At 36.1% G+C, this 22852-nt stretch overlaps 2 protein-coding genes across 7 annotated transcripts in view; one reads left to right on the top strand and one right to left on the bottom strand.

Annotated features, from left to right (window-relative positions):
• Window positions 1-5889, top strand: part of LOC149075916 (uncharacterized) — a 54539-nt gene extending 48650 nt beyond the window's left edge. For 3 of the 6 annotated variants that reach the window (XM_089243423.1, XM_089243425.1, XM_089243422.1), the window contains exons 13-15: window positions 2151-2724; window positions 3664-3750; window positions 5549-5714. In XM_089243423.1, the coding sequence (XP_089099549.1) occupies window positions 2151-2724; window positions 3664-3750; window positions 5549-5608 (721 nt within the window). In that variant the 3' untranslated portion in view covers window positions 5609-5714. Of the gene's footprint in view, window positions 1-2150; window positions 2725-3663; window positions 3812-5548 lie in introns of all 6 variants that reach the window. The other 3 variants (XM_089243428.1, XM_089243427.1, XM_089243426.1) reach the window with 2 other exon arrangements.
• A 3077-nt stretch (window positions 5890-8966) lies between these two features.
• LOC149075917 (uncharacterized) overlaps window positions 8967-22852 on the bottom strand; it is a 167317-nt gene continuing 153431 nt past the window's right edge. The window contains exons 5-8 of the mRNA XM_089243429.1: window positions 14792-14916; window positions 12286-12462; window positions 9573-9678; window positions 8967-9463 (exon numbers count right to left, since the gene is read on the bottom strand). Coding sequence (XP_089099555.1) covers window positions 9298-9463; window positions 9573-9678; window positions 12286-12462; window positions 14792-14916 — 574 coding nt within the window. The 3' untranslated portion in view covers window positions 8967-9297. The remainder of the gene's footprint in view (window positions 9464-9572; window positions 9679-12285; window positions 12463-14791; window positions 14917-22852) is intronic.

Consider the following 22852-nt stretch of genomic DNA (forward strand, 5'->3'; position numbering starts at 1 on the left):
CAAAGGTCAAAGTCTAGAACAGTGGTCATCAACCTGCGGTACACCCATGGTGCTGAGTGGTCATGAAAATTAGCAATTTTGTTCTTTTAAAATACGCTTGACACTCTATTTTACGAACTTCATTTTTATTAACTAGTTTTCTGATCCCAAACACTATACTATTCTTTTGAGTATCTTTCCCATTTACAAACTAATTGTTCATATCTGTATGGATTTGTAAAAATGAGCGTCAACTGTAGGGAGAAATATTTGGAGGTATTTTTTTGTGTAAAAACCGTTCTATTTCTCTGTAAAAAATAGGTTCAGGTCGTAAATTAAGATTTATATTCCATGTCTCAAAAAATACAGGCTCATTAAAGCAAACTTTAAGAAGAAAGTTTCCATTTTTCAAATTTGTTTGTAACTTTTCAAAATACAAGATAATACCTTAATACAAGATAATACAGGAGTTATGTTGATCCTAAATAAAAACAATGGCAAAAAATTTGGCGTATGCACATAATTTATATTTTGCTTAGCAACACACAAACACATGTGAGTTCTGGTCTTTATATTGGTATAGAAAAGGTTAGCCATCACTGATGTAGAATTTTTAATGATATAAATCAAGGATATACAACCACTATCCCACTGACCAAATGTAACCTGCAAACGGTTTTATCGGGCCCATGAAAAATGTTTCTGAAACAAATATTGATCCACACAATGTGATTAGTATACCAGTTTGTGACCTGCAACAGAAGTCATATCGCATATCAGGCCTACTGACTGAAAAGTTTTTGATTTGACGTTTTATGGAAATGGTTCAACTTATTGCAATTGCATGATAATGTATTCAAGTTTACAAACCTTTCCGTGTTCTAATGAAACTCATATGCAGAAACTTGACGCTTCATCATCAAAACTACATAATATAGATGTATTGAGTGGGAAAACCTCTCAAATGTGAAGAATTTTCGATACAGGAAAAGAATTATGACTTTTGGGAAATAAGACTTTTCTCTTAAATGAGAAAATGTTTGGAGAGAAACCACCAGAGGCAGTGACATGAAGAAAACATTAAGGAGAGCTGAAAGTTGCCAGTCGTCCTGTGTACTTACATAGTCCTGCATATACTCAAGTCCTTTACCTACAGAGCCTGGGACGATCACCAATAGATGGCACCTTCATTCCCCACCCAACTCCACTGGTTGCAAATTGCCATACGGCGATATATGACTGGAGTTGGTGTACGATAAAGTAGTAGTCACCCTGTATATAAAGGACTCGTGCCACATGCAGGAAGAGGAGGGGTACACTGCTTTGTACATTCATTGATAATTGAAGAGGCTCAATCCTTCACAAAATTTATTGGTGAGGAGGAGGGACTCAAATAGCCTGACCCCCCCCCCCCAGTTTGGGCACCTATTTAACCATTCATTTCTCAATTGCTTAATAGTTTATCTTGGGTATACTTTAGCAACATGACTATTCCATGTGATTTGTGTGTTCGTGATCACGTGATAATTATGCGTGAGTTCTTCAGTAGAATAATCGCTTTCACATTTCAAGAAATACTAACATTTTTTGAACTGTCTTAACCACTTCACGTACAAGCTTTTGGCAAGAAATTTGAATTATATCTATTTAACAAATTAGCGGTAAATCTGGTAACCTCATCCAAACCTTATGGCAGGTTTAAAAAAAGAAAGGGGGGGGGGGGTAAAGGAAAAAGTATGTAATAGAGAAGGTAGATAAAGAGTTTTTTTAGGGTCCTCTTTTCTCTCTCACCCTAGGTGTTCTCTTTCTCTCTTACATGTATAGAAAGGTACATTATGTGTGTGGGGAAAAAAATCATCAACAGGAGTGTAGAAATAAAGGAGATAAAGAAAAAGCAACTTTTCCGTAAATAGTAGGGTTACTATAAAGGTTTGTGATAGCGAAGAGAGATGAAAGAAAACAGAGAACTTGCTTGCATTTATTCCACTGATGTTTGAACGTAATATTACGCCTGTGATTGTAAAGAGGTTAATACATGATTTTCACATTTTTTTTCTGGTAACAGTATTTTCCCGTGAGTGAAATACTCTGAATTAATACCAATTTTATATGACTTATATATGTGTTGTGTTCTTTTTAAAAAACTTTCACAAATATTTTTTAATGGACAGGGCGGCTGTCCGGCGCATGCCAAGAAGATATAAAGAAGCAAATGAGTATTGTTCTATGTGTGGTTCTGCAGAGGAAATAGACTATTTGAGAAATTCCCCCACTTATTCAAGTTCTAGATTGCCATCAATGAGGCAGAGAAGAGACTCTCAGAGCTCGGACAATCTCCCATCCATCATTGGTGGTTCAGAACCTACTCCATCAAGACTTACAGAAAGGTTTTCTTTTCCGGAAGTATCAGTGACTAGTAGTACAACACTGCCGCCAATGAGGCGCAAGTGGCACAGCCAAGAAATGTTCTGCCCTCACGGAAGTAGTGTAACGGTTAGGGAGCCCTCACCTCCTGTGCCAGCGCTGCATAAACGCCTGCTGTCAGGACAGACGTCGAGCAGCCTTTTATCGCCTCCCACTGTGCACAGCAGAAGAAAGTGGAGTGATCAAGAGAGTTTTGATTTAGAAAGTGTCACCCTGTCCCGTTCTAGGCGGTCAGGTTCTGAGGATAGCAGCGAGAAGAATGAGAAAGAATCTGTATCATCAGCAGGCAGCTCTAAAAGAGGGAAGACGCCAACTGAACAGGTGAATTCACATGTATTTTTGTGATTTCATTAATTTTTTTATTTCACTCTTTCACCTAGTCCCGGGATCTTAAACCTTTCAGACATTGTGGGCCGCATTGAAACTTCCCACAAAACCCACAGTCTGAAAACTTGTGCAATTTAGTGACATTGAAGGGGCCAATAGGGCCCCTGAGTTAAACACGGACAAAAATACACTAATTGTAAAAAGTTTTCGATCATTTACTGATTAAATTAATTGATTCTGATCTTTATTTTAATCTGAAATCAATTTAAATGATGCTTTATTTATTTATTTCAGTAATTCTGAAATTATTTTCCTTCTCAATATATCTTGAAATAATTTCTTTCAATAATTATGCAATTAGTCTTTTATTAATTGTAAAATAATTTCTACCACAATTTGTGAAATTATTTCACTCATTGATGGAATTATTTGTTTCAACAATCTAAAAATTTCTTGTTTTAAAAATTCAAATTATTATTTTTTCAGTAACTCTGAATTTTCATTAATGATTCCGAAATGATTTATTTCATTTATTCCGTAATATTTTTTCCCATTAATTACAAAATTATTTCTTTCAATAAATCTAGTGTCGTCTTCCCATGTTTCTTTTCAACCATTTTCTGAAAATGGTCGGTGAGTCATGACAAAAAGGTCAGGGCCAAATGTGACATACAGGCCATGCGTTGAAGACCCTTGACCTAGTCTGTAATATGTATGTCACAAAACATGTTTTTTATTCCTTGATTCTGTTTAATTATAAACTATTTCCCATTATTTTTTGTGATTAAGTTTAGATGTTTTTTTGGTCAAAATTATGAATTAATGACACATAATTTTTTATGTTATTTTTATCATTCATTGATGAATATTCAATAGTAGAACCACACACACATTGTTGCTAAAATTATTTTAGTTATATTTTTATAATTCCAGAACCCCCTTGTTTGTCCAGAAGTTGTGACTGGTAGGCCAACACCTCGGCAGGACAGAATTTTGCAGAACCTGTCATCGTTACGGCAGGTGAGTTCATGCAAATCAATCTCATCACTTGATGCAGTTCAAATCACACTCTAGTGCGAAGGTGAATTTCTTGTTAGCATAACTTTTTGTTTTCGTTTTTGCTTTTGATGCAGTGAATACATTTTTTATATAGATTATGCAGATTTTGAACTTTCTAGTTAAAACACTTCTTGGATACTTCACTGGCATGTTATGTATACTTTACTTGAGCTATTGGGGTATCCATTTAGTTCTACTGGGCTATTAAGCCATAAGGGTTGTAATTGAAAAAAAGATCTCACATTAGTTTACAGCATGTGCAAAATAAATGCAAAAATCAAAATTACATGAACAAGGGCAAGAAGAACTGGAAAGTGAGGAGCACGGTTCAGTTGGGACAAAACAATTATTTTAAATTACCTCTGTGGAAATAGGTCAAGGCTCTGTATGGTTTGCAAATAAATGATCTTCAATTTAAGATTTAAAGGTAATTCAAGAGGAAAAATGTTTTTAGATCACTATCATCTACTGAAGATTATGCACATATGAAGACAATACATCTGTATCACTTCTCAATTTCAGGCCACTGCTTAGCAGCCCAGGAAATACTTTCAATTCACAGAATGACTCTGATTCAGACATCCTGTATCAAATTCCTATTTTTAATGATGAATTAAGGTTTGCGAAGTTTAAAGCACTGTAATTTGGGGCTACTTTGCACCAATGCTGAAAAAAATTATTCAATGTTACCTAGCAGCTATTCCAATGAATATTTTCAATCAGTCTCGATTTTGCTTGATAGGAGACGTTATTGGTCAACTCATGTATTTGAGTTACTTGTACATTCATCATTTTGTGACTGAAAATTTAACTTTTTCTTGACAAAAGTTCCAGTTGAAATTGAGCTGCACAAATATGTTTAGCAAAGTATATCCAAAATGACAGATGCATCAGTAACTCAAATACAGTTGAACTTAGTTAATTCAAAGTCCCTCGAAAAAAAGTTTGAATTATCCAAAATTAAATAGCACTGCAGAATTTTGTGACCGTGCTCAAAGTCTGATTTATGGAACTAGTTCATGATCATCCATTGTGAAACCGTTTCCCCAAATTTTGCTTATCTTTCTTATGCTATCAAGGAAATGAATCTTTTCATTAACACATTACAATCTGAAATTTCCAATATTTTTCGTACCAAAAGAGTAAGATTTTGAATATTACTCCTATAGGTTGAAAAATTAAGTGGTGCACAGTCTCAATGCACTCAAGTTGATTAATGTTAAATTATCAAAATAATTAAAAAATAAAAACAAAGAAGAAAAAAAAGAGTAGAGGAAAACAGAATTTTAAAACTTTTATTAGCCTTTAAGAATTTGTTGTTCAATAACTTGATTGAGGAAAGCAAAGTCTGATTTCTTACAGAATTTTTCCAAACTAAATTTGTTCTGACAAAAATCATGATTCTTTTCACTTTTAACATTAAATTAGATAGGAAACTCAAGAGAAGTTTGTAAAAGTTTGAATCATTCAAAACTTGAATTAACCAGGTTCGAATTAACAAAGTTCTATTGTATAAGAGTTGACTGATTATGTCTCCTGACGGGCAGAACCAAAACTGTTTGAAAATATCAATGAGATTGGCTGCTAGATGACATTGATTCCTTTTCAGCATTGGTGCAAAGTCACCCCTGTAGGTGTAAAGCGTGTTATGATAATTTTATCTGAAATGGTAAGATTATGGTAACTTTCTTGTAGTGTTGTAGAGTTAAGTAGAATTTGTGTTAATGTATTCATATTATATATTAGATTTTTCTTTTAGGGTCTCTTGCAAAAACAGAAGGAAATCGAAACTTTATTATGCCAGCCTAGTGTCTCTTGATGCTTGCGATAATAAGAACAGTGACTTGTTTTTCTAAAAAAAGACTACTTTTGTGGAAGTGTGTGAACTTCTGAAGATTTTCTTCTGCACATTGGCACATTTTTTGACGGCTCTATATTTTATACATGTATGTGATATGTGTAAAACACCAATGACGATACTTTTTGCACAGAATTTGTGAAATAGGTTTTAGCTTGTGAATTTTTATGGAAAAATCTTGTGATGGTTGTGATTATGTTTCTAGTCAATTGAAAAAAAAGAAAAATTCTTTTAATCAATTTAATTTCTGGTTTCATGTTATTTTATTTGCAATCACTCTTTCCAAAGAAAAATATCGTTTTTATGAAGTGTTATTATATTAATGATTAATACTATTATGCTTTACTTGGCACAATAGTTTATTCTAGATGAAAATTCAATGTGGACAAACATTGAGGAAAAAATATTGAAAATTATACAGATGAAGTTACATATATTTATCACGCTGGTTGGCTAGAAAGATTTAGACATGCTTTAAGGGTTGGTCTTGGTGTGCTAAAACAAATATTTGTTTCACACTTGAATTTGCAAAAAATATGGTTGCAAATGCAACCAAAGTTTGTGAATGGTCTGCCATTTTTCATGTGTTTGTCAATCGTCAATGTTGTGAGGTATGAATTGTTGTTTGATGACAAAAAGTTTGACCATCTGCTTCAATGCGATTAAACACTTTTAATTGTCTAAAGATGTCACTCGCCACTTACCAATGGATAGTGGAAAGTGACATCATCTTCAGCTTAGTCGCCATCTGGTGGCAGTGTTAGTAATTGGGAGTTTTTGGCTGAGTTAGGTCTGACTGTCTATGTACAGAGGATGTGGGTTCGATTCCCTGCAGAGGCAGTCAAATTTTCTTTCCGGAATTCATTTTTACATCAGCCAGTTGTTAAAACCTTTCCAATTTTAATTGTGCTTAATGAACCTGTTTTGAACACCTTATTGGAGAATTCCCTTTTTTTCTTTATCTGCAGTGCCATAAGACATGCAGGTGTTCATTATGATAAATACAATAGCATATATTTATCATAATGAACACCTGCTTCTTATAGAAATGACTTGTTTTTGTAGCCTATCGTTGAAGTATGTAAGACCTTGTAGAGACCCACCCTATCAAATTTTAAAAGTTGTTTACTTTTTTTTAGATATAATACTATCTTTATACTCTGTCAAAGCAGTGAGAACAGTTGAGAAAAACATATTCAGCTCCAAACGTCTAAAAATTCATATTTATGTGGTATCACTTAATTTGTATTGTGTGTAAATTTCAAGATCAAATGTTAATATTCAGAATACTGTTGGGTTAAGAAATTTTGTTGGGGGGGGGGGGAAGAGAGAGAGAGAGAGAGAGAGTGGGGGGGGGGAGTACTACAACCATAAGAAATTTCTTATGAATTTATGTTCATATAAGGGGTGATGAAATGAAAAGTTAGAAACGACACGGTGGGTACAAATGTAGACTTTATTCAAAATATACACCATAGGCCTGAGCACAACGATCCCACTGATGAACAAGCCGCAGGATTCTTTGTTCCCAGAATTCCTGTGGCCGTGACGAGACCCAGTCCTTCACAGCGTCCTTGAGTACGTCGTCCAAGTTGAAGGGCTTCCCTTTCAGGTGTTTCTTCAGTGGACCAAACACATGGAAATCGCAGGGCGACATGTCCGGACTGTAGGGCGGATGGTCCAACAGCTCCCACTTGAACTTGGCCAGTTCCATGTGTGAGACCTGGTGCCATCACTACGAGCCAGAGACAAAGCGGGACAGCATGCAGTAGAAGCATGTGTCGTCGCCTCCCCCTAAAAAGTTCAAAGCCGTGCCGTCAGCAGGCAAGGTGTTGCTCACCGTCTTTTTCGACGTTCAAGGTCCGCTACTTGTGGAATTCCTCAAGCACAGAAAAACCATTAACTCCGATGTGTACTGTGAGACACTCCGACGCCTACGCAGGTCCATCAAGAACAAAAGACCGGGGCTGCTCACAAAGGATGTGGTTCTGCTCCATGATAACGCGTGTCCACACATCTCCAAAGTCACACACATGGAACTGGCCAAGTTCAAGTGGGAGCCGTTGGACCATCTGCCCTACAGTCCGGACATGTCGCCCTGCGATTTCCATGTGTTTGGTCCACTGAAGAAACACCTGAAAGGGAAGCGCTTCAACTCGGACGACGTACTCAAGGACGCTGTGAAGGACTGGGTCTCGTCACGGCCACAGGAATTCTGGGAACAAGGAATCCTGCGGCTTGTTCATCAGTGGGATCGTTGTGCTCAGGCCTATGGTGTATATTTTGAATAAAGTCTACATTTGTACCCACCGTGTCGTTTCGTACCTTTTCATTTGATCACCCCTTGTATATTTGAGAAAGACCAAGGGTGACTGTATGAATTTGTTGGTGCCATAAATGTTATTTTCCTGGTTGAAATTGACCAATAATGATGGTCTAATCTAGTGATAGACAAACTACAACTTGCAGACCAGATGGGGCTCGCTTAGAGGATCTATCTGGCTTGCCACAGATTTTGAAGTAATGATTTAGAAATTTTCAATTTCAGTGTTTCAGAAAAAAAAATTTAAGATTCCATTCTTTTGCATATGCAAAACAGCTGTGAGAATTGGAATAGAAAGTTATTAAAAAATTTTTGAAGGTGCAAAAAACTAGAACACACACTAATAAATATGCATGAAAGTATTAAAATGTACTCATTTGTTTTCATAGTTGTAAAAGGATAAACTATTGTGTCTCATTTGCAATGAAACCATTACATTCTACAAAGAATGCAATGTATTCCCCCACTTCACTTCTAAGCATGAAAATTCCAATTATGAATCAAGATGTCAGAATGTGATTTGACCCATCAAAATTTTTGTTTTCATTTTTTGGCCTGCTTTTAAAAAAATTTGCTATTCACTGGTCTAATTAATTATTATTGTTCATGGGAAATCACCCCAGCTTGTCATTTGAATTTCAGTTCTGGATAAAGTGTAAATAGTTTAAAAAATTGACTGAAATCACGGATATTCTGTGTATTGATTATCGTGTGTTATAGCACGCTGCTTTGTTAGTTTTTGGTGGATGCTTGTGGGAGTTCTGGTTCCCATTCATCGAGTCTGACATCAACAGGCTCTCAGAGACCATCCATCTCTTTGGGGAAGAGTGCAAACCACCTTAAAATGGTCTTTCTGGGCAGTCAGTGGTCATGTCTGTCCATAGATATAATATAACTACTGTAATCTTATGTCTATGTGTCTGTCTGTGTGTGTTGATTATCAATACTTGTCTTGAAGTTACAAAAAATAATAATTTGATGAAGCATCTTTTTTTTCCGAACATATTTGTATACACATTTATTAAATTTCCATATTTACAAATACAAAAAGAAGGATATTATTTAATGTCAGTTTAAAGCAATAGATAATTTTCATCATATCTTTGAACATGAATGACGTAGCATATATTTATCGTAAGTTTTTATTACACAATCACTTATGCATAAAATGCAGTATTCATTGAATCAAAATATGTTTTGAATAAGCTTTTTTCCCCCTTTCTCAATTAATTATTTATTCAATGTCCAGTTCAAGTAACATCGAATGAAATTCATTCTCTTACGTGTCAACCAATCAAATACTTTGTGTCTTAGAACAAAGTTTCTGTCAAAACTTTGTTGATCTGTATAGATTTTCTGGTGTACTCGTGAAATCATTCGAAGCAGAGGAGGATTGATGATGATGGTGATGATGAAGCTGTTGGGATCCTGATGATGATGTTCCTTGGGACATTCGATGATGGTGATGCCCAGCTGGTATATGAGGGTTAAAGCTGTGCAAAAAAAGAGAGAGAAAGTTATGAAATATAATACAGAACTACTAATTTGAGAAAAGATTGTACAGTATGATAGGATGTTGCTCAGGCAATTTTTTTACAATACCTGCTTGTAGAGTTTGTTATGCTTGGTGGTTCCCTGAGGTGCGAAGGTTCACTATTTACCATATCATTGTATGGTGGTGGTGGATCAGTTGGCAAAATACCAAAAGCTGAAAAGTAACAGTTATAAATATGAACTCATTTATTTCTCTTAAAAAATTTTAATACACTACATATACAGGGCCGTCTTAAGAGCATCGTGGGCCGCCAAGCCAAGTGATTTCTCTGAGGCCCTACCTGGCAAATTCTCGAAAATTTCAATCAGTTCTCATTTGTGAGGCCGTGACCGGTTGGCCTCCTCTTATGGCCGTGACCGGTTGGCCCAATAGGTTAAAATTTGCACTGTACAAATAAGCATCAGAACTCTGGTGAAACCCTGTGTGCACCACTGAATCCCATGTACAGGGTAGTAATGCCACATTTCACTGGCGAACTCTGGATCCTAAAAGCATACTTCCAATTCCAGCCACCTTGTTGGGCATTTTGTCTATTGTGGCGTTGTATTTGTATTTGTAATTAGAAAAAATTTACCCAAATATCATGTATATAGAACTCAGATATATATCATTCATGTTGCAATTCCCTGAAATATTTAATTAAAAAATTAGGAAAGAACAGCAAAAGCTGATGGACAACGCTTCTTTCCCTTATTTATGATAAGGGCCGCAACTAGATGCTTGGTCAGTCGGGGCAGGCACGCATTTTCGCGCCCCCTCGTAATGTTGAAGGAGGGGGTTGAAGGGTGAAAATTGCGGCCTCCTTTGGCCCGGCGCACGAGATCCGCCTGCCCCCCTCTAGTTGCGGCCCGTTTATGCTGTCCTTTCAGAATTGTTCTCTAATTTTAAATTCATATATCTCAGTAAATATTGCATTTATTAACGTGGAATTTTTTTGTTGGTCTCGGAAGAGAAAGGCAATTACTTTCTAATTGTGGTTTTTGAGTACAGGGTGTCCTTATAGAAAGTCAATTTTTTGCATCTCAATAACTATACAACCCTTATGATGAGTATGATACAGCATGTTGATGATGTTATGATACAGCAATATGAATGACGTATCTGAGGCCTACACGTTATTTAGATACTTTTCCAAGTGGCAATATGCCTCTAGGATCAACGGTTCGCCAGTAAAATGAGGCTTAGGGGACTTTCCTTACTACCCTGTACATTGGATTTCTGGCAGTCTTTCCTCCTCTCCGAATAGTTCCGTGGTAATTATGAGCCCCTCCCCCGATACTTTTGAAATTCCATGAAACGTTTTATTTAGGTTCATGTTTACATCCTGTTCCTGATAGAACTGCAAATGTCCCATTCATATTATAAAAGCATTGAAACATCTCATTTCAAATACTTAGATCAGGTTTGAACTAATTTATTTCATTAAAGTTCCAAAGAAAGTAATAATTATTATTTAAAAACCGATTTTTTGGCCTGATAAGGACCATGAGAACGGAAGGTGTATATAAGTATTTTAATATTTTTAAATACATCATTTATTACCTTGGGAGGCATAATTATTTTCATTGAATAATGTTTGAGCAGGTCTTGAGTATATGTGTAAAGGTTCAATCAAAAATGTTTATCTTATTACTTTATTAAGCATATACTGTATTTTTTTATGCCGCCGAGTAATTTTCCGCATTCAAATGCCTGGCAAGGAATAACGTTATATTAATTTTATTTCATGGATAATATAATATAAATATATATAAATATCAGAGATATTTATCATATTTATAGGCCTAATATGTAAGTTTATCAATTTTTTCTCGATTTAAACCAGAATTGATGTTTTGAAGATGAAGCCTGGCCTATTCAGGCCGTCAGCCGGCTTAAAAACTGGCCCAGGGTGGCTATGAAGAGTTGGGAAAGGTAAAAATTTTAAATACTGTATTTTTTTTTTCCATAAAAATAAATATTCAGTTTCAAATACATGGAACACCTACTGCCATCTGTAGACAAACACGAAAAGCTGCTTCTATAGTTGATAGTTGTTTCATAGTCTCATAGATGGCACAAATTCGGAATTCGATCGAAACCGCAAAGGCGCGAAGTTTAATTTTTTTTTTCGAAACGGGTAATTTTGGAGTTTGATCATTAATTGTGAAAATAACTTTTACAACAGAGTACGCTTGTATTAAAGATATCATATTCCTTTCAGATAAATACAGGGCCTCGCAAGCAGTCAAAAAAGTCCCAATTGCTGTAACAATTCATCACTGCTAAAATTACTAAGACATTGCACGCAGTTAATAAATGGCTACAAATAATAAGCAAATGTTCATGAAAAAAACGTTTAATATGAGTAAGAATAAATTTTCGTCTCACATCGTATAGTCATAATTATCAAAATATAGTTTATAAAATATGCAGATTATCTTTCTCTGCCCGTTCAGTAAAGATTGCGGGACATTTTTTTTGAAAAAATCTGCCGAAAATACGGGAACGTTCATTAAAATATGCCATATGATCAGGGGAGCAACTGGGGGGCAGGCAGTGCTGGAGCCCCGGGTATTTTACACCAGAATAGTTGCCGAATTCCACTTTTAACTGCTTCTACATGCAAGGGGTGCCAAAAGTCCTGCTTGACCCATGTGACAAAATATCTAGTTGCGGCCCTGCATATGATCATCCGAATTTAGTTTAGTATATAGTATTTACACATTTCTTCATATTAAAAAAAACCCCATTAATTTTTATGATTTACAATCATGTTACCTCTGTGCTGAGCGAAAGAACGGTGCTGAGAGGATGCGGCATCCATATCTACCAGATCGTGGTGCGGATCGCCATTCGCATCCAGTGGCGTAGTAGCTGCCGTTGTCTGTCCGGAGAAAGAATACATGTTCGTCACTCCACTGGCTGTGCTACTGCAATGCATGCTGTACAGAGGACCTGAAAAAAATATAATTTTTAATATAACATCACCTTATAAAATAAAAATGCATACCGTGTATGTAATTTGATCTTTTGATCAGCAACGCAATATGCTTGTACTATTTGTCCATGAGAATATCTTCTAGTATATGTGTGTGTATGTTACGGTGAATGTGATATTATGCATATTTGATAAATTTATCACTTTTACCGGCGAATACGCATAATACCAAAGCGTCGTTGGTAAATTTTATAAATACTGAAAACATCACTTTTACCGGTGATTGGGAATGATTACGAAGTAAATAGTTGAAATTTTTCTCCTTTATGTGTAATTATGCATAACACCCTAGTGTAATTGGTAAATTTGATAAATATGAAAAAAATTGCAAATGAGTATAGTATGTGTCATAAATGTAATTGGACCCGATACATTGATAACAATTTTAACCAACAACGCGACACTTGGGTGCTATGCATAATCACCGGTAAAAGTGATAAATTTAGGGAAATTTATCAAAATTATCAAAATGCTTAATGACTATAAAGTATATAATAACCAGTTATCATGTATAAAAACCGGTTTATTTTGTATAATAATCAGATTTATCACATATTTACCGTAATATATATATCGTTTATTTTATATAATTTTTTTTCAGTCGTCCGGGGCACTTTTAAACTTTTTAATTTTTTTGACTTTTTGTAATCCCGGTAAAATATTCCCTGTAATTTCTGTATTCTTGCAACTTTGTATATATTTTTTCTCATGCTTCATTTTGCTTATAATCCGAAGCTCTGTATATATATTTTCTAGGATTGTATTTCGTCCAACATGTTTTTTTCATTGTAATTTTTTCGTCCAACATGTTTTTTGAGAAAGCAGGCGTCGGGGAACGAGGGTTGACATTTTTAATGCAATTAGGCATAGCCACCCTTCAGAAACGCTTACTCTTTTCGAACCATGCATGGGCTCCCCCGATGACGACCCACTGCATAGGTTCTATTTCACTCATAAAATTCCATCTTGTATTCATTTTTTCTTAGAATATTTACCTTTTATAAGTATATACATATATATATATATTATAAAATTTCCACAAGTTTTTTTAATTCGATTAAGTCATGGAGATATTTTTCCCTTCGCAAACGATCTTTGCTTCTTAAATGTATTACCAATTACATGACCCTACACACCAGATTCGGGCGGACTCTCCATAGCAAATATGTAGCGTGAAAAAAAGTAGAAATAATGGAATTACAGTAATTAGGGCACTCAGGCCATAGTCCTGAGAAGCCCTAACTTATGTGGAAACTATGACCTATTTCTCTCTCTCATTACCCGTAATTCTAATTCTGAATACTTGAGTGAAAATAGTCTTAAACATTTCTCATTACAGCTATTTTTTCATAATTTCGTGTCATGAAATGAACAGATTGACATTTCTGAGTTTATATCGGCGTGTTTTGAACTTTTGTGTTACGTATTCTAGAGCCAGGTCGTGGCGTAGACCTTTGGGGGGGGGGGATTTACTCCTCAGGTTCGGATATCAATTTTATACATCGAATTAGCTTCGCTGATAATTCGATGCTGTGGACAGCCCCGTCTGTTGTGCCACGTGACTTATGAAGTACGCCGCTTAGAAATTAAAAGGACGCAAAATAATTATAAATTTAATTATTTTTTCAGTCATAATTTTCAAGCAGTTCCATCCAGATCCGAAGCATTCTAGCTTTAGATTGTCAAAACTAAATCTTTGGCTTCTTCATCTTAGTGCAGTGTATATAGACGTATAATGGATGTTATTGTTATCTTCACACAGTCTGTCGGGTAGAGTCATTCTCAAGCTTTTGTCATCCGCAGCTCAGTTGTCAAATGTCATTATTATAGGAAAAAAGTCGGAAAGGACAAAATTACGGAGAAATACGGGACTATCCCGTACACGGGTAATGTCAATGAACAATTTCGAATATGTAATGAATCTTATTTACAACGGTAGGCACAATAGACAAACATCGATATCAGATGAGCTCTAATTTCAGGAAAACGTTAAAAAGGAAATCGAAATCGACGAAAAAAAAATGTTTCGTTATATCCGTGATCACTGCGTTTTCATCGACGTTTTAAGCAGGATTCATTAACCTCCTTATTTATCGGAATCAGATCGGATAGCCAATTATTGACGTTATACCCGAGGCCTTCGAAAACCGAATCACGCACCAACTAACAAGATAAACCTGCTCGAAGAGACTGGACGGTCGAGTTACAATCGAGGTCGTTATAACCGAGTTTGACTTTACAACAAAATAGAAATATATAAACTAATACGGGTATGATTCTTCTTACCACCACTCAGTGACGTGTGCGCTCTCCTGTAAGGGACGCATCTACGACACACTAGGCAAGAAACTACGGTCACCAACACCAGAACCAGCACTGAACCGAGAGCCGAACCCAGTATCACTGCTTGACTGCAAAAGCGAGACATTTTATCAATTATACAATAATTACTTATATTCATACAATCATTAACAAATATTTTAAAATATCATAATTAACAAAACACGATACTTATGTACGGATAATTAATTAATTCAGTGATAAAATTAAATTTGTTTTCTGTGAGGGGGCCATTCAAAAAAAGTATTACGTCAGCAGAATTTTAGAGCCATTTTTGACCCCCCCCCCCCGTCAGCAAATTTTCGTCAGCACTGCTCCTACCTCTTAACGCATATTAAAATCAGATACGTACGCGCGGTGGCGGGGGGGGGGGGCATAGGGGGGCTCGTGCCACCCTCCCGATGATAAAACAAAAAATAAATTTTTTTGATAAAAAAAACTTTTAAAAACAAATTTAATTTGGGAAGAAAATACCTTCATATTTTATTATAATCAAATTCTGTTAACTTCAATGCTATTTGGAGGCTAAGAAAACAAAAATTTTTCTTTAAGAAATTCATTGCGACCCACCCTCTAAGAAACAAATGCCAAACTTATTGCCCACCGGCCAAATGTGGCCCTCGGGGATATCTGATGTGGTCCGCCACCTCAAACATAATTTCGGTGAAAATGAGCACATTTTTAACTGATCGCTTAAGTGATTCATGGCGCAATTCCAGAGTATTTAAGTGGCCCGTGACACACTTGAATGACCCACGGTTCAGTTCCAGAACACTTAAGTTGTCTGTGGCACATTTAAAGATCTCTTATGTGGAATGTGTGCACAGTTTTGGAGCACTTAAGTGGCCCGCAGTTCAGTTCTGCATCACTCAAGTGGCCCGCAGTGCAGTTCTGCATCACTCAAGTGGCCCGCGGGACTTTCCCAGATTATTTGTGATCAACGGCATAGAGTTACATACATAGGCGTACACAGAATTTTCTCGAGGGGGGTTTCAGATTTTTTCCTTCTGGGGGGGGGGGTTACGTTTTTTCCTGAAAAATAACACTATAATCTTGGATGGGGGGGGGGTACTAGAACCCCAAATCACCCCCCCCCCCCTTTGCGTGCGCCAATGGTTACAGATCATTTGAGTGACGCGCGACACAGTTTCACAACACTTTAAGCGGCCTGCTACACATTTATAGAACACTTGAGCGGCCCGGACACATTCCCAGCTCACTTGAAGGGTCAGCAGTACATTTAGAGATCGCTAAAGTGGTTCTATAGAGGGCTTATTAATAGGATGAATTTTAGTTCAGGTGCACACAAACTAGCAAAAGGTTCTTCTCGTTTTTGGTACTCCCAGTAAGATGCCATTAAGAATAATTCATATTTTTATAAAGGGGGTTTGATGACGTAAGCATCATTCAAACCCCCCTCCCCGTTGTCATAAAAAGTCAGCAAACCCGACCCCCCCCCCACCATTGCTGACGTAATACTTGAATGACACCTGAGGGAAAATTCTTTGCATCAAAATATAATGAAATTTAAGACATAAAAAACTAATACAACTTATAATTGAATGGTTGAGATATTTTAATTCAAAAATTGCAGAAAAGTTGGGAAATACAGTAACAGCAAAAACTAGTGGACAACGCTCCTTTCCCTCATTTATGATGTCTTTTTAAAACTTTGCATATTGCAGTTAAAAACATAGAATCTCTTTTGCTGAGCTCAGGAGATACAGGGCAACATCTTTCTGATTGGAAGTTAGAAGACGGGAATTTAGATTTTTTTTTTTTGTGACACACTGTATTTTCAAAACTGGTGCAGGGTAATTTTTGAACGCATTTTAAGCACTTTTTAAACTGAAACCCTACCGCTACGACGGACGGTTGATGAGATAAAGGCCGCATTAGCAGTTACAGGACACCCTGTACTGTAGAAAAACACATCACATGTTTAAAAAAAAAATCACTATTAGGAGTATAGAAATAAACACGGGGGGAGGGGGGGGGGCGGAGCAACTTTTTTTTGATAGGGTTGCAAAAACTCTTCGCGAGGATGGGAAGAGAGAGGAAACAAAAACAGGGAGAACTTGTTTCAATTCATTCCACTAGCGTTTGGACGCAATATTACGTCCTTGATCGTTAAGGGGTTAAAGGAGGGGGGGGGTATAATATTTTTATTAATCCTCTAACATTTCAGGCAAATTCCTTGTCAGAAAATGTATCATTCCGCAAAGCTTTAAAGTACACATAGTGGAAAAAATTATAGTGTATAATGATCAGTATGTAATCATCTCAAGATTTCATTCAAGGACAAAACATCACAATATAGAATAAAAGGGGCAAAAATATTTAGACATTTAGAAAGGGATTCAATCAACTTTAAGCAATTTTTTTTTATCAAGTATAAGTTCGAATAAAACCCCAGAGAAGATCGAATAAAACTTTGACAATTTTTTTTTTCTATAGATATTTACATTTATCGCTCCTTGACTTAAAACTGAATATGTAAATATTAGCCCCTGCGCGAATACATATGAAATTCGTCAAATGGAAATTTGGACAGTCTCGCTGATTACCGCAGTGAGTGTGAGTGCATTCGGCGTATAGAAGCTAATTTATTACGATTCTCTCTCACTTTTTCCCATTTCTGGGTTATTTCATATTCACGGAGTCCGTGCCAACTGGATTCGCATGAATCTCTCACTGCTCATACGGACCATCTGGATATTAATATTCTCGCTCTTGTCAGCCAATGAATTGATACGATTCTTTCTTTTTATTTATGTTATTATTATTAAATTCTTTTGCTTTAATATCTCTCTCTCTCTCTCTCTCTCTCTGTAACTTTTTGACGATGGCGTGTGTCTGTATTTTATATACAACGTTTTAGAGAGCTTTGGATGTAGGCGTTTCTCTTGAAATAATAATAATAATAAAAAAAGAGATCGCTGGAGCTCGGCCAGTTTGGCTCCAATTTATTGTCCTTTTATCCGTTCTTCCTCTTCTTGATGTCGACTGAGACTCGAAACGTTTTTTTTTTTTGGCCGTCAATCCTTTCCATTGCAGAAAAGTAGTCTTCATCGCAAAAACGAATTGATATTAATGCCTTTCTACAATTTGCCTTCACTTATTTACCGGAAGACTCTTCGCTCGATGGCATTTACGAGTCTTTCCTCTTCTAGCCCTTGCCGTTTTTTTTTTTTTTTTCTATTTCTCCTCCGGATGAGTTAAATGGATACTATACGAATAAAGGCCAGCATTGTGGTTGATGGGTCATTCTTGTGTCGTAAATTTCTACTAAAATGCCTTTTCTTTCAAAGATTTCTATCTTGGAAATTGCTAGTCGTTCAGCGACTTTTGATGTGGGTTCGTAACATTTTGTGTCCGGTTCAATCGATGGTCTCCTAATTCTTGTGTAGATTTGAATTTCATGTCCGGAATCACTCGTTTCGATGTGACTTCTCTTTCAATGTTTAAAAGGGTTTTTATAATATTTGTTCGAGTGTTTTCCTCTGCGTTTCGAGTTTGCCATTTTACTTTGATGTGTTGAATTTAGTGGGATTAAGATTTAAAAGTTATAATGAGAATTTTCGGTGATATTTGTTCATGTTTTCCTAAGTAACATGAACGTTTAAACGTAAAAAAACAATCGTAAAAACGTTTGTTTTTTATGAATTTTTCTGACAAGAAATGATATTAATGTTTTAAATATTTGATATACAGTCGAACTTGGTTAATTCGAAGCTTAAGGGCACAGCAAGAAAGTTCGAATTATCTAATTGATCAATATAGGATAAATATAATTTCACAAATAGTCAAAAACTCTTGTTAATTATAAAAATGTATTGATTGCTGCCACACGTACGCACGCACGTACAGTGATATTTACATCTGCTCTTCGGCAGGTGCTAAGTCATCCAAGAATAGGTAAAACTCCAGCCTTCCAAGGAAAGACAAAGGCTAGTGTGGGGAACTGATAACGAAAACATTGCTTCTCACTTGGAGCCACAACAGAAAACGTTCAGATTATGTTTGTAAATAAATTTAATTTTGTCTACTTGTTACACGCTTAAAAAGATCAGTAAACAACTGAATAAAAAAAAATTATCAAAATTTAGTCAGAAATTCTAAGGAAATATACATTTTGCAAATGAAATATCTGAATCTAACTGCGAATTGTCCAAAACATAAGGAAAAAGATCGAATTTAAACGAGTAATTTTAATATAGTTAGAAGGATATTCAAGGGAGAAATTCCTGAAATTCGAATTATCCAAAAATTTGAATTAACCAAGTTCGCTTCTGTTAGGGTCGACCACATTAAACTCATTCGAGTGAGTTTAGTAAGACTGATTAATATACAGGGTGGACAAAAAGTTCGTAGAAACTTTAAAAATTCGTAAAAACTGTAAAAATAACCGAAATAAAAACGGTTTGCAGGGTTAGCATCGCTAGGTCACGGGAATTTTTTCAAAACAGGAAAAAGAAAAACTAAAAAAAAAAAAACACGCACTGACGTACACAAGTCAAAGAAAAGATACGCAAATAACGAACAGAATGCCTCCAAATCGTTTATTATAGCAGTATGTGTTCCACGTGACCACCACCTCAGAGGATAACACATTGCAGGTGAGTCACAAATCCAGCAACGGCAGAGTGCAGCAGGTCCACATACACGGTTTACAACGGTGAACTGGTTGTAGATTAGGAGCGCAAGTTCTTATAGCCGTCTCATTTGCATATTTCCACCGAAGTCGCTCGTACCAGCGTCACCTATCGGCTGTTTTTTGAGTTACTTTTTTCCTGTCTTAAAAAATTCCCGTGCCCTAGCGGTACTAACCCTGCGAACCCTTTTCTATTTCAGTTGTTTTTCAGTTTTTTATTCATTTTTAAAGTTTCTACGGACTTTTTGCCCACCCTGTATATATATATGGTGGTAGCTATCGATCACCCAATAATTACACGCGTGATTTGTTGCGGAAAACTTATACAGAAAAGTGTTTTCCGTTTTTGGATCGGACGAATATTAAGTGAGTTATAAGAAATTCTGAAATTCTGTGACGTGTCACTTCTTATGAATATAAGAGCATTCTGGCTTTCTTGTAGTGCTTTTCTTTGTTTAATTCTGCCTTATTACGAGACACTTTTACTCCTTCGTTGCAATAAATCCACTCGAACGGACTTTGTTTGACTTATCCTCATAATAGCGTAGTTTACACATCAAATATCACTTTAAACGCAGTTAGAATATTTCATCCCATCAGATAATTGAATCGATATCCATTTATGATAATCATAAAATGAACTAAGTGAAATACTGATTTAATACTGAAATACTTTGTGTTTAAATTTTTTTTAACGGTCAGTTATGTGCCAAACTTCGAACGAAAGTACGTTTCTCCGTCAGCAGCGGGTCATCACTTCCTGAAAATTAACTGAAATACTCAATCCCATTAGAAGCCAAATTTTGCCTTCTTCCTTCACGATTGGCGTTTTTTCGCTCCATGTAATGTGGTATTATAATCTTGTTAATCTGACATTGTGGTTTTATCAGATCGGATCTAGTTGTTGGGATGAAGTGAAAGTTGAATTTCAATGGTAATACCATAAGCCAGGTACGGATCTATGGGGGGTGGGGTGATCGGTGTGATCCTCCCCCATCCCTAGCAAAACGTGATAATTCATCGCGTTTGGAAGGATGAAGAATAACTTCATCCCTCTCAAAAATGTTTAGAGGTAGTTCCTGAATGCCATCAAATTAGAAATTATAACCACACAAAAAAATAAATAAATAAAATGAAATAGACTTGGTACTTTCTGGAGAACAAAGCAAAATGTGAATAACGTTGATCTATAGCCTCTGTAAAGTTGGCGTTGTGAGATACAAAGAACATATTCTGATTATAACATGCAAAAAAAGTATATTTTTCTCTTTCCTGAAAAGTGTGACGAAAAAAAACTTGTTTTTATATCTTTAGTTTTCTGGATTTCTGTGTGGGGGTTAATATATTTTTAGCGTTTCAAATGCCAAGTTATACGTTTGGTGTAGGATTGGTGAATTTGGCATGATTTTGAAGTGACGTCATCAATTTTTTAAAGCGTTTTAACTCATTAATTACGGGCCAGATCAAAAACTCTTTTCCATATTAGTTTTTTTACAAGGAATCACGTGTGTAATTATTGGACGTTCGATAGTTACCGCCGTATATATATATATATAACGGCCTCCCAATGAACGTTGATGGAACGATGGGCGATCGTTATAACGAACGTCGACTGCATTAGCCTTCTTGTAAAGAAGTTGGATATTATTGGAAGTCTACGGTCACGTCTTCTTACGAATATAAGAGCATTCTGGCTTTCTTGTAGTGCTTTTCTTTGTTTAATTCTGCCTTATTACGAGACACTTTTTCTCCTTCCTTGCAATAAATCCTCTCGAACGGACTTTGTTTGACATCCTTATAATATCGTAGTTTACACATCAAATATCACTTTAAACGCAGTTAAAATATTTCATCCCATCCAGGGGCGTAGCCAGAAATTTCGTTCGTGGGGGGGGGACCACTTTCATTTCGGGGGGGGGGGGAACCAAAGTGACAGAACAATGGATTTGGCTATCTTTTTCCCTTTTTTCGGTCATTTTCTCACATTTCGGGGGGGGGGGGACCAGACCCCCAAGCCCCCCCCTCGCTACGCCCTTGATCCCATCAGATAATTGAATCGATATCCATTTATGATAATCATAAAATGAACTAAGTGAAATACTGATAGAACACGAGTACTATTCTCCAAACAATCGCAAGAGTTTTTGAAAAAATTTTTTCCCCAAAGAATCACGAAGAGATTATTCTGAGTCTCATCTCTACACGACATATCGGAATCCGTTTGAGTTATTTGAAGGATCGCTCGAGAAAACACCCCTCTTTGTCCGATGATAAGTGAACTGATTTCAATGATCGATCCGTCTTGTGCCCTATTTTCACGCGCTTAAACCCAATCAAAACTCGTGGGTCATACCCATCACGTGCGAAGAAAATGGCGCTAACGATATTATCTATAACTTCCGAACCTGAAAAGAATCGGTAAGAAAAATGAGAAATGAAAACCCAGTGAAAGGAGAAATACCAACTCAGATAAAAAGGGGTATAGATATAAACACACCCATGCGGTTGTGAATGGTTTGCTTCAGACTCGGCAATGGAAAAGGGACTCTATCATTTCCACCGCCTTTAACTAATAGTTTCCTTTGTCTGCGATACGAAAAAAAAAAAAAAAAAATGAAAGAGACCTGGCTGGTATCGATGGCGTTGATATCGAGTTAACGTTCCGGAAACAAAAACAAACCACTGATTACAGTGTCAGTCGTTCGTAGAAAACTGATCTATGCTGGAAGAACCTCGTGGTACTCCTCTCTCTCTCTCTCGCAGAGAGTGTAGACTCCTACCACCATTCTTCAACTATGGAAAGAATCGTTTCTTAAAAAAAAACCAACGGAAAAAAAAAAAGGCTGAATAGTGAAAGTCTTTTCAATCTCTTATCTTTTCAGAGTTTCGACTTTCTAAAATGGCAACGAGCCAGTCGAGACTTTATCTGTTTCTTGTTGTTTCTTTCATCCCTTTATGCCTTTTTTTTTTTGCTATCCGCCATTTTTTGTCTCTTTTCTTGTGTTTAAAAGAGAGGCAACAAGCCAGCTTATTTTGATTTGTATTGTTCGTAAAAAAAAGTAGAAAATGTAGAACAAAAAGAAAAGAGGATTGTTCATATATCTATGTATTCATTTGAAACTCCATTTCATTCCGAATCATCGTTTTTTTTGCTTTTGTCATCTTGATTAATGTGTGGGGAACGATAAAAGTCCTTAGTTGTCAGTAATTGGTAGTTGGGATTGACTTTACCGCGGACATCTTAGGTTTCTTTTTTTTGTTGTTGAAGGAATAAGAAAGAAAAAGATGTTTTTTTTAATCTTTCTCACTTACGCATATTAATTTTTTTTCTTTTCTCTTAGGCTGAAGTAAAA

Source organism: Pholcus phalangioides, unplaced genomic scaffold (genome assembly GCF_987345545.1).
Source record: "Pholcus phalangioides strain wild (caught in Gottingen) unplaced genomic scaffold, Ppha-v1.0 ptg000015l_1, whole genome shotgun sequence".
Taxonomy (NCBI): domain Eukaryota; kingdom Metazoa; phylum Arthropoda; class Arachnida; order Araneae; family Pholcidae; genus Pholcus; species Pholcus phalangioides.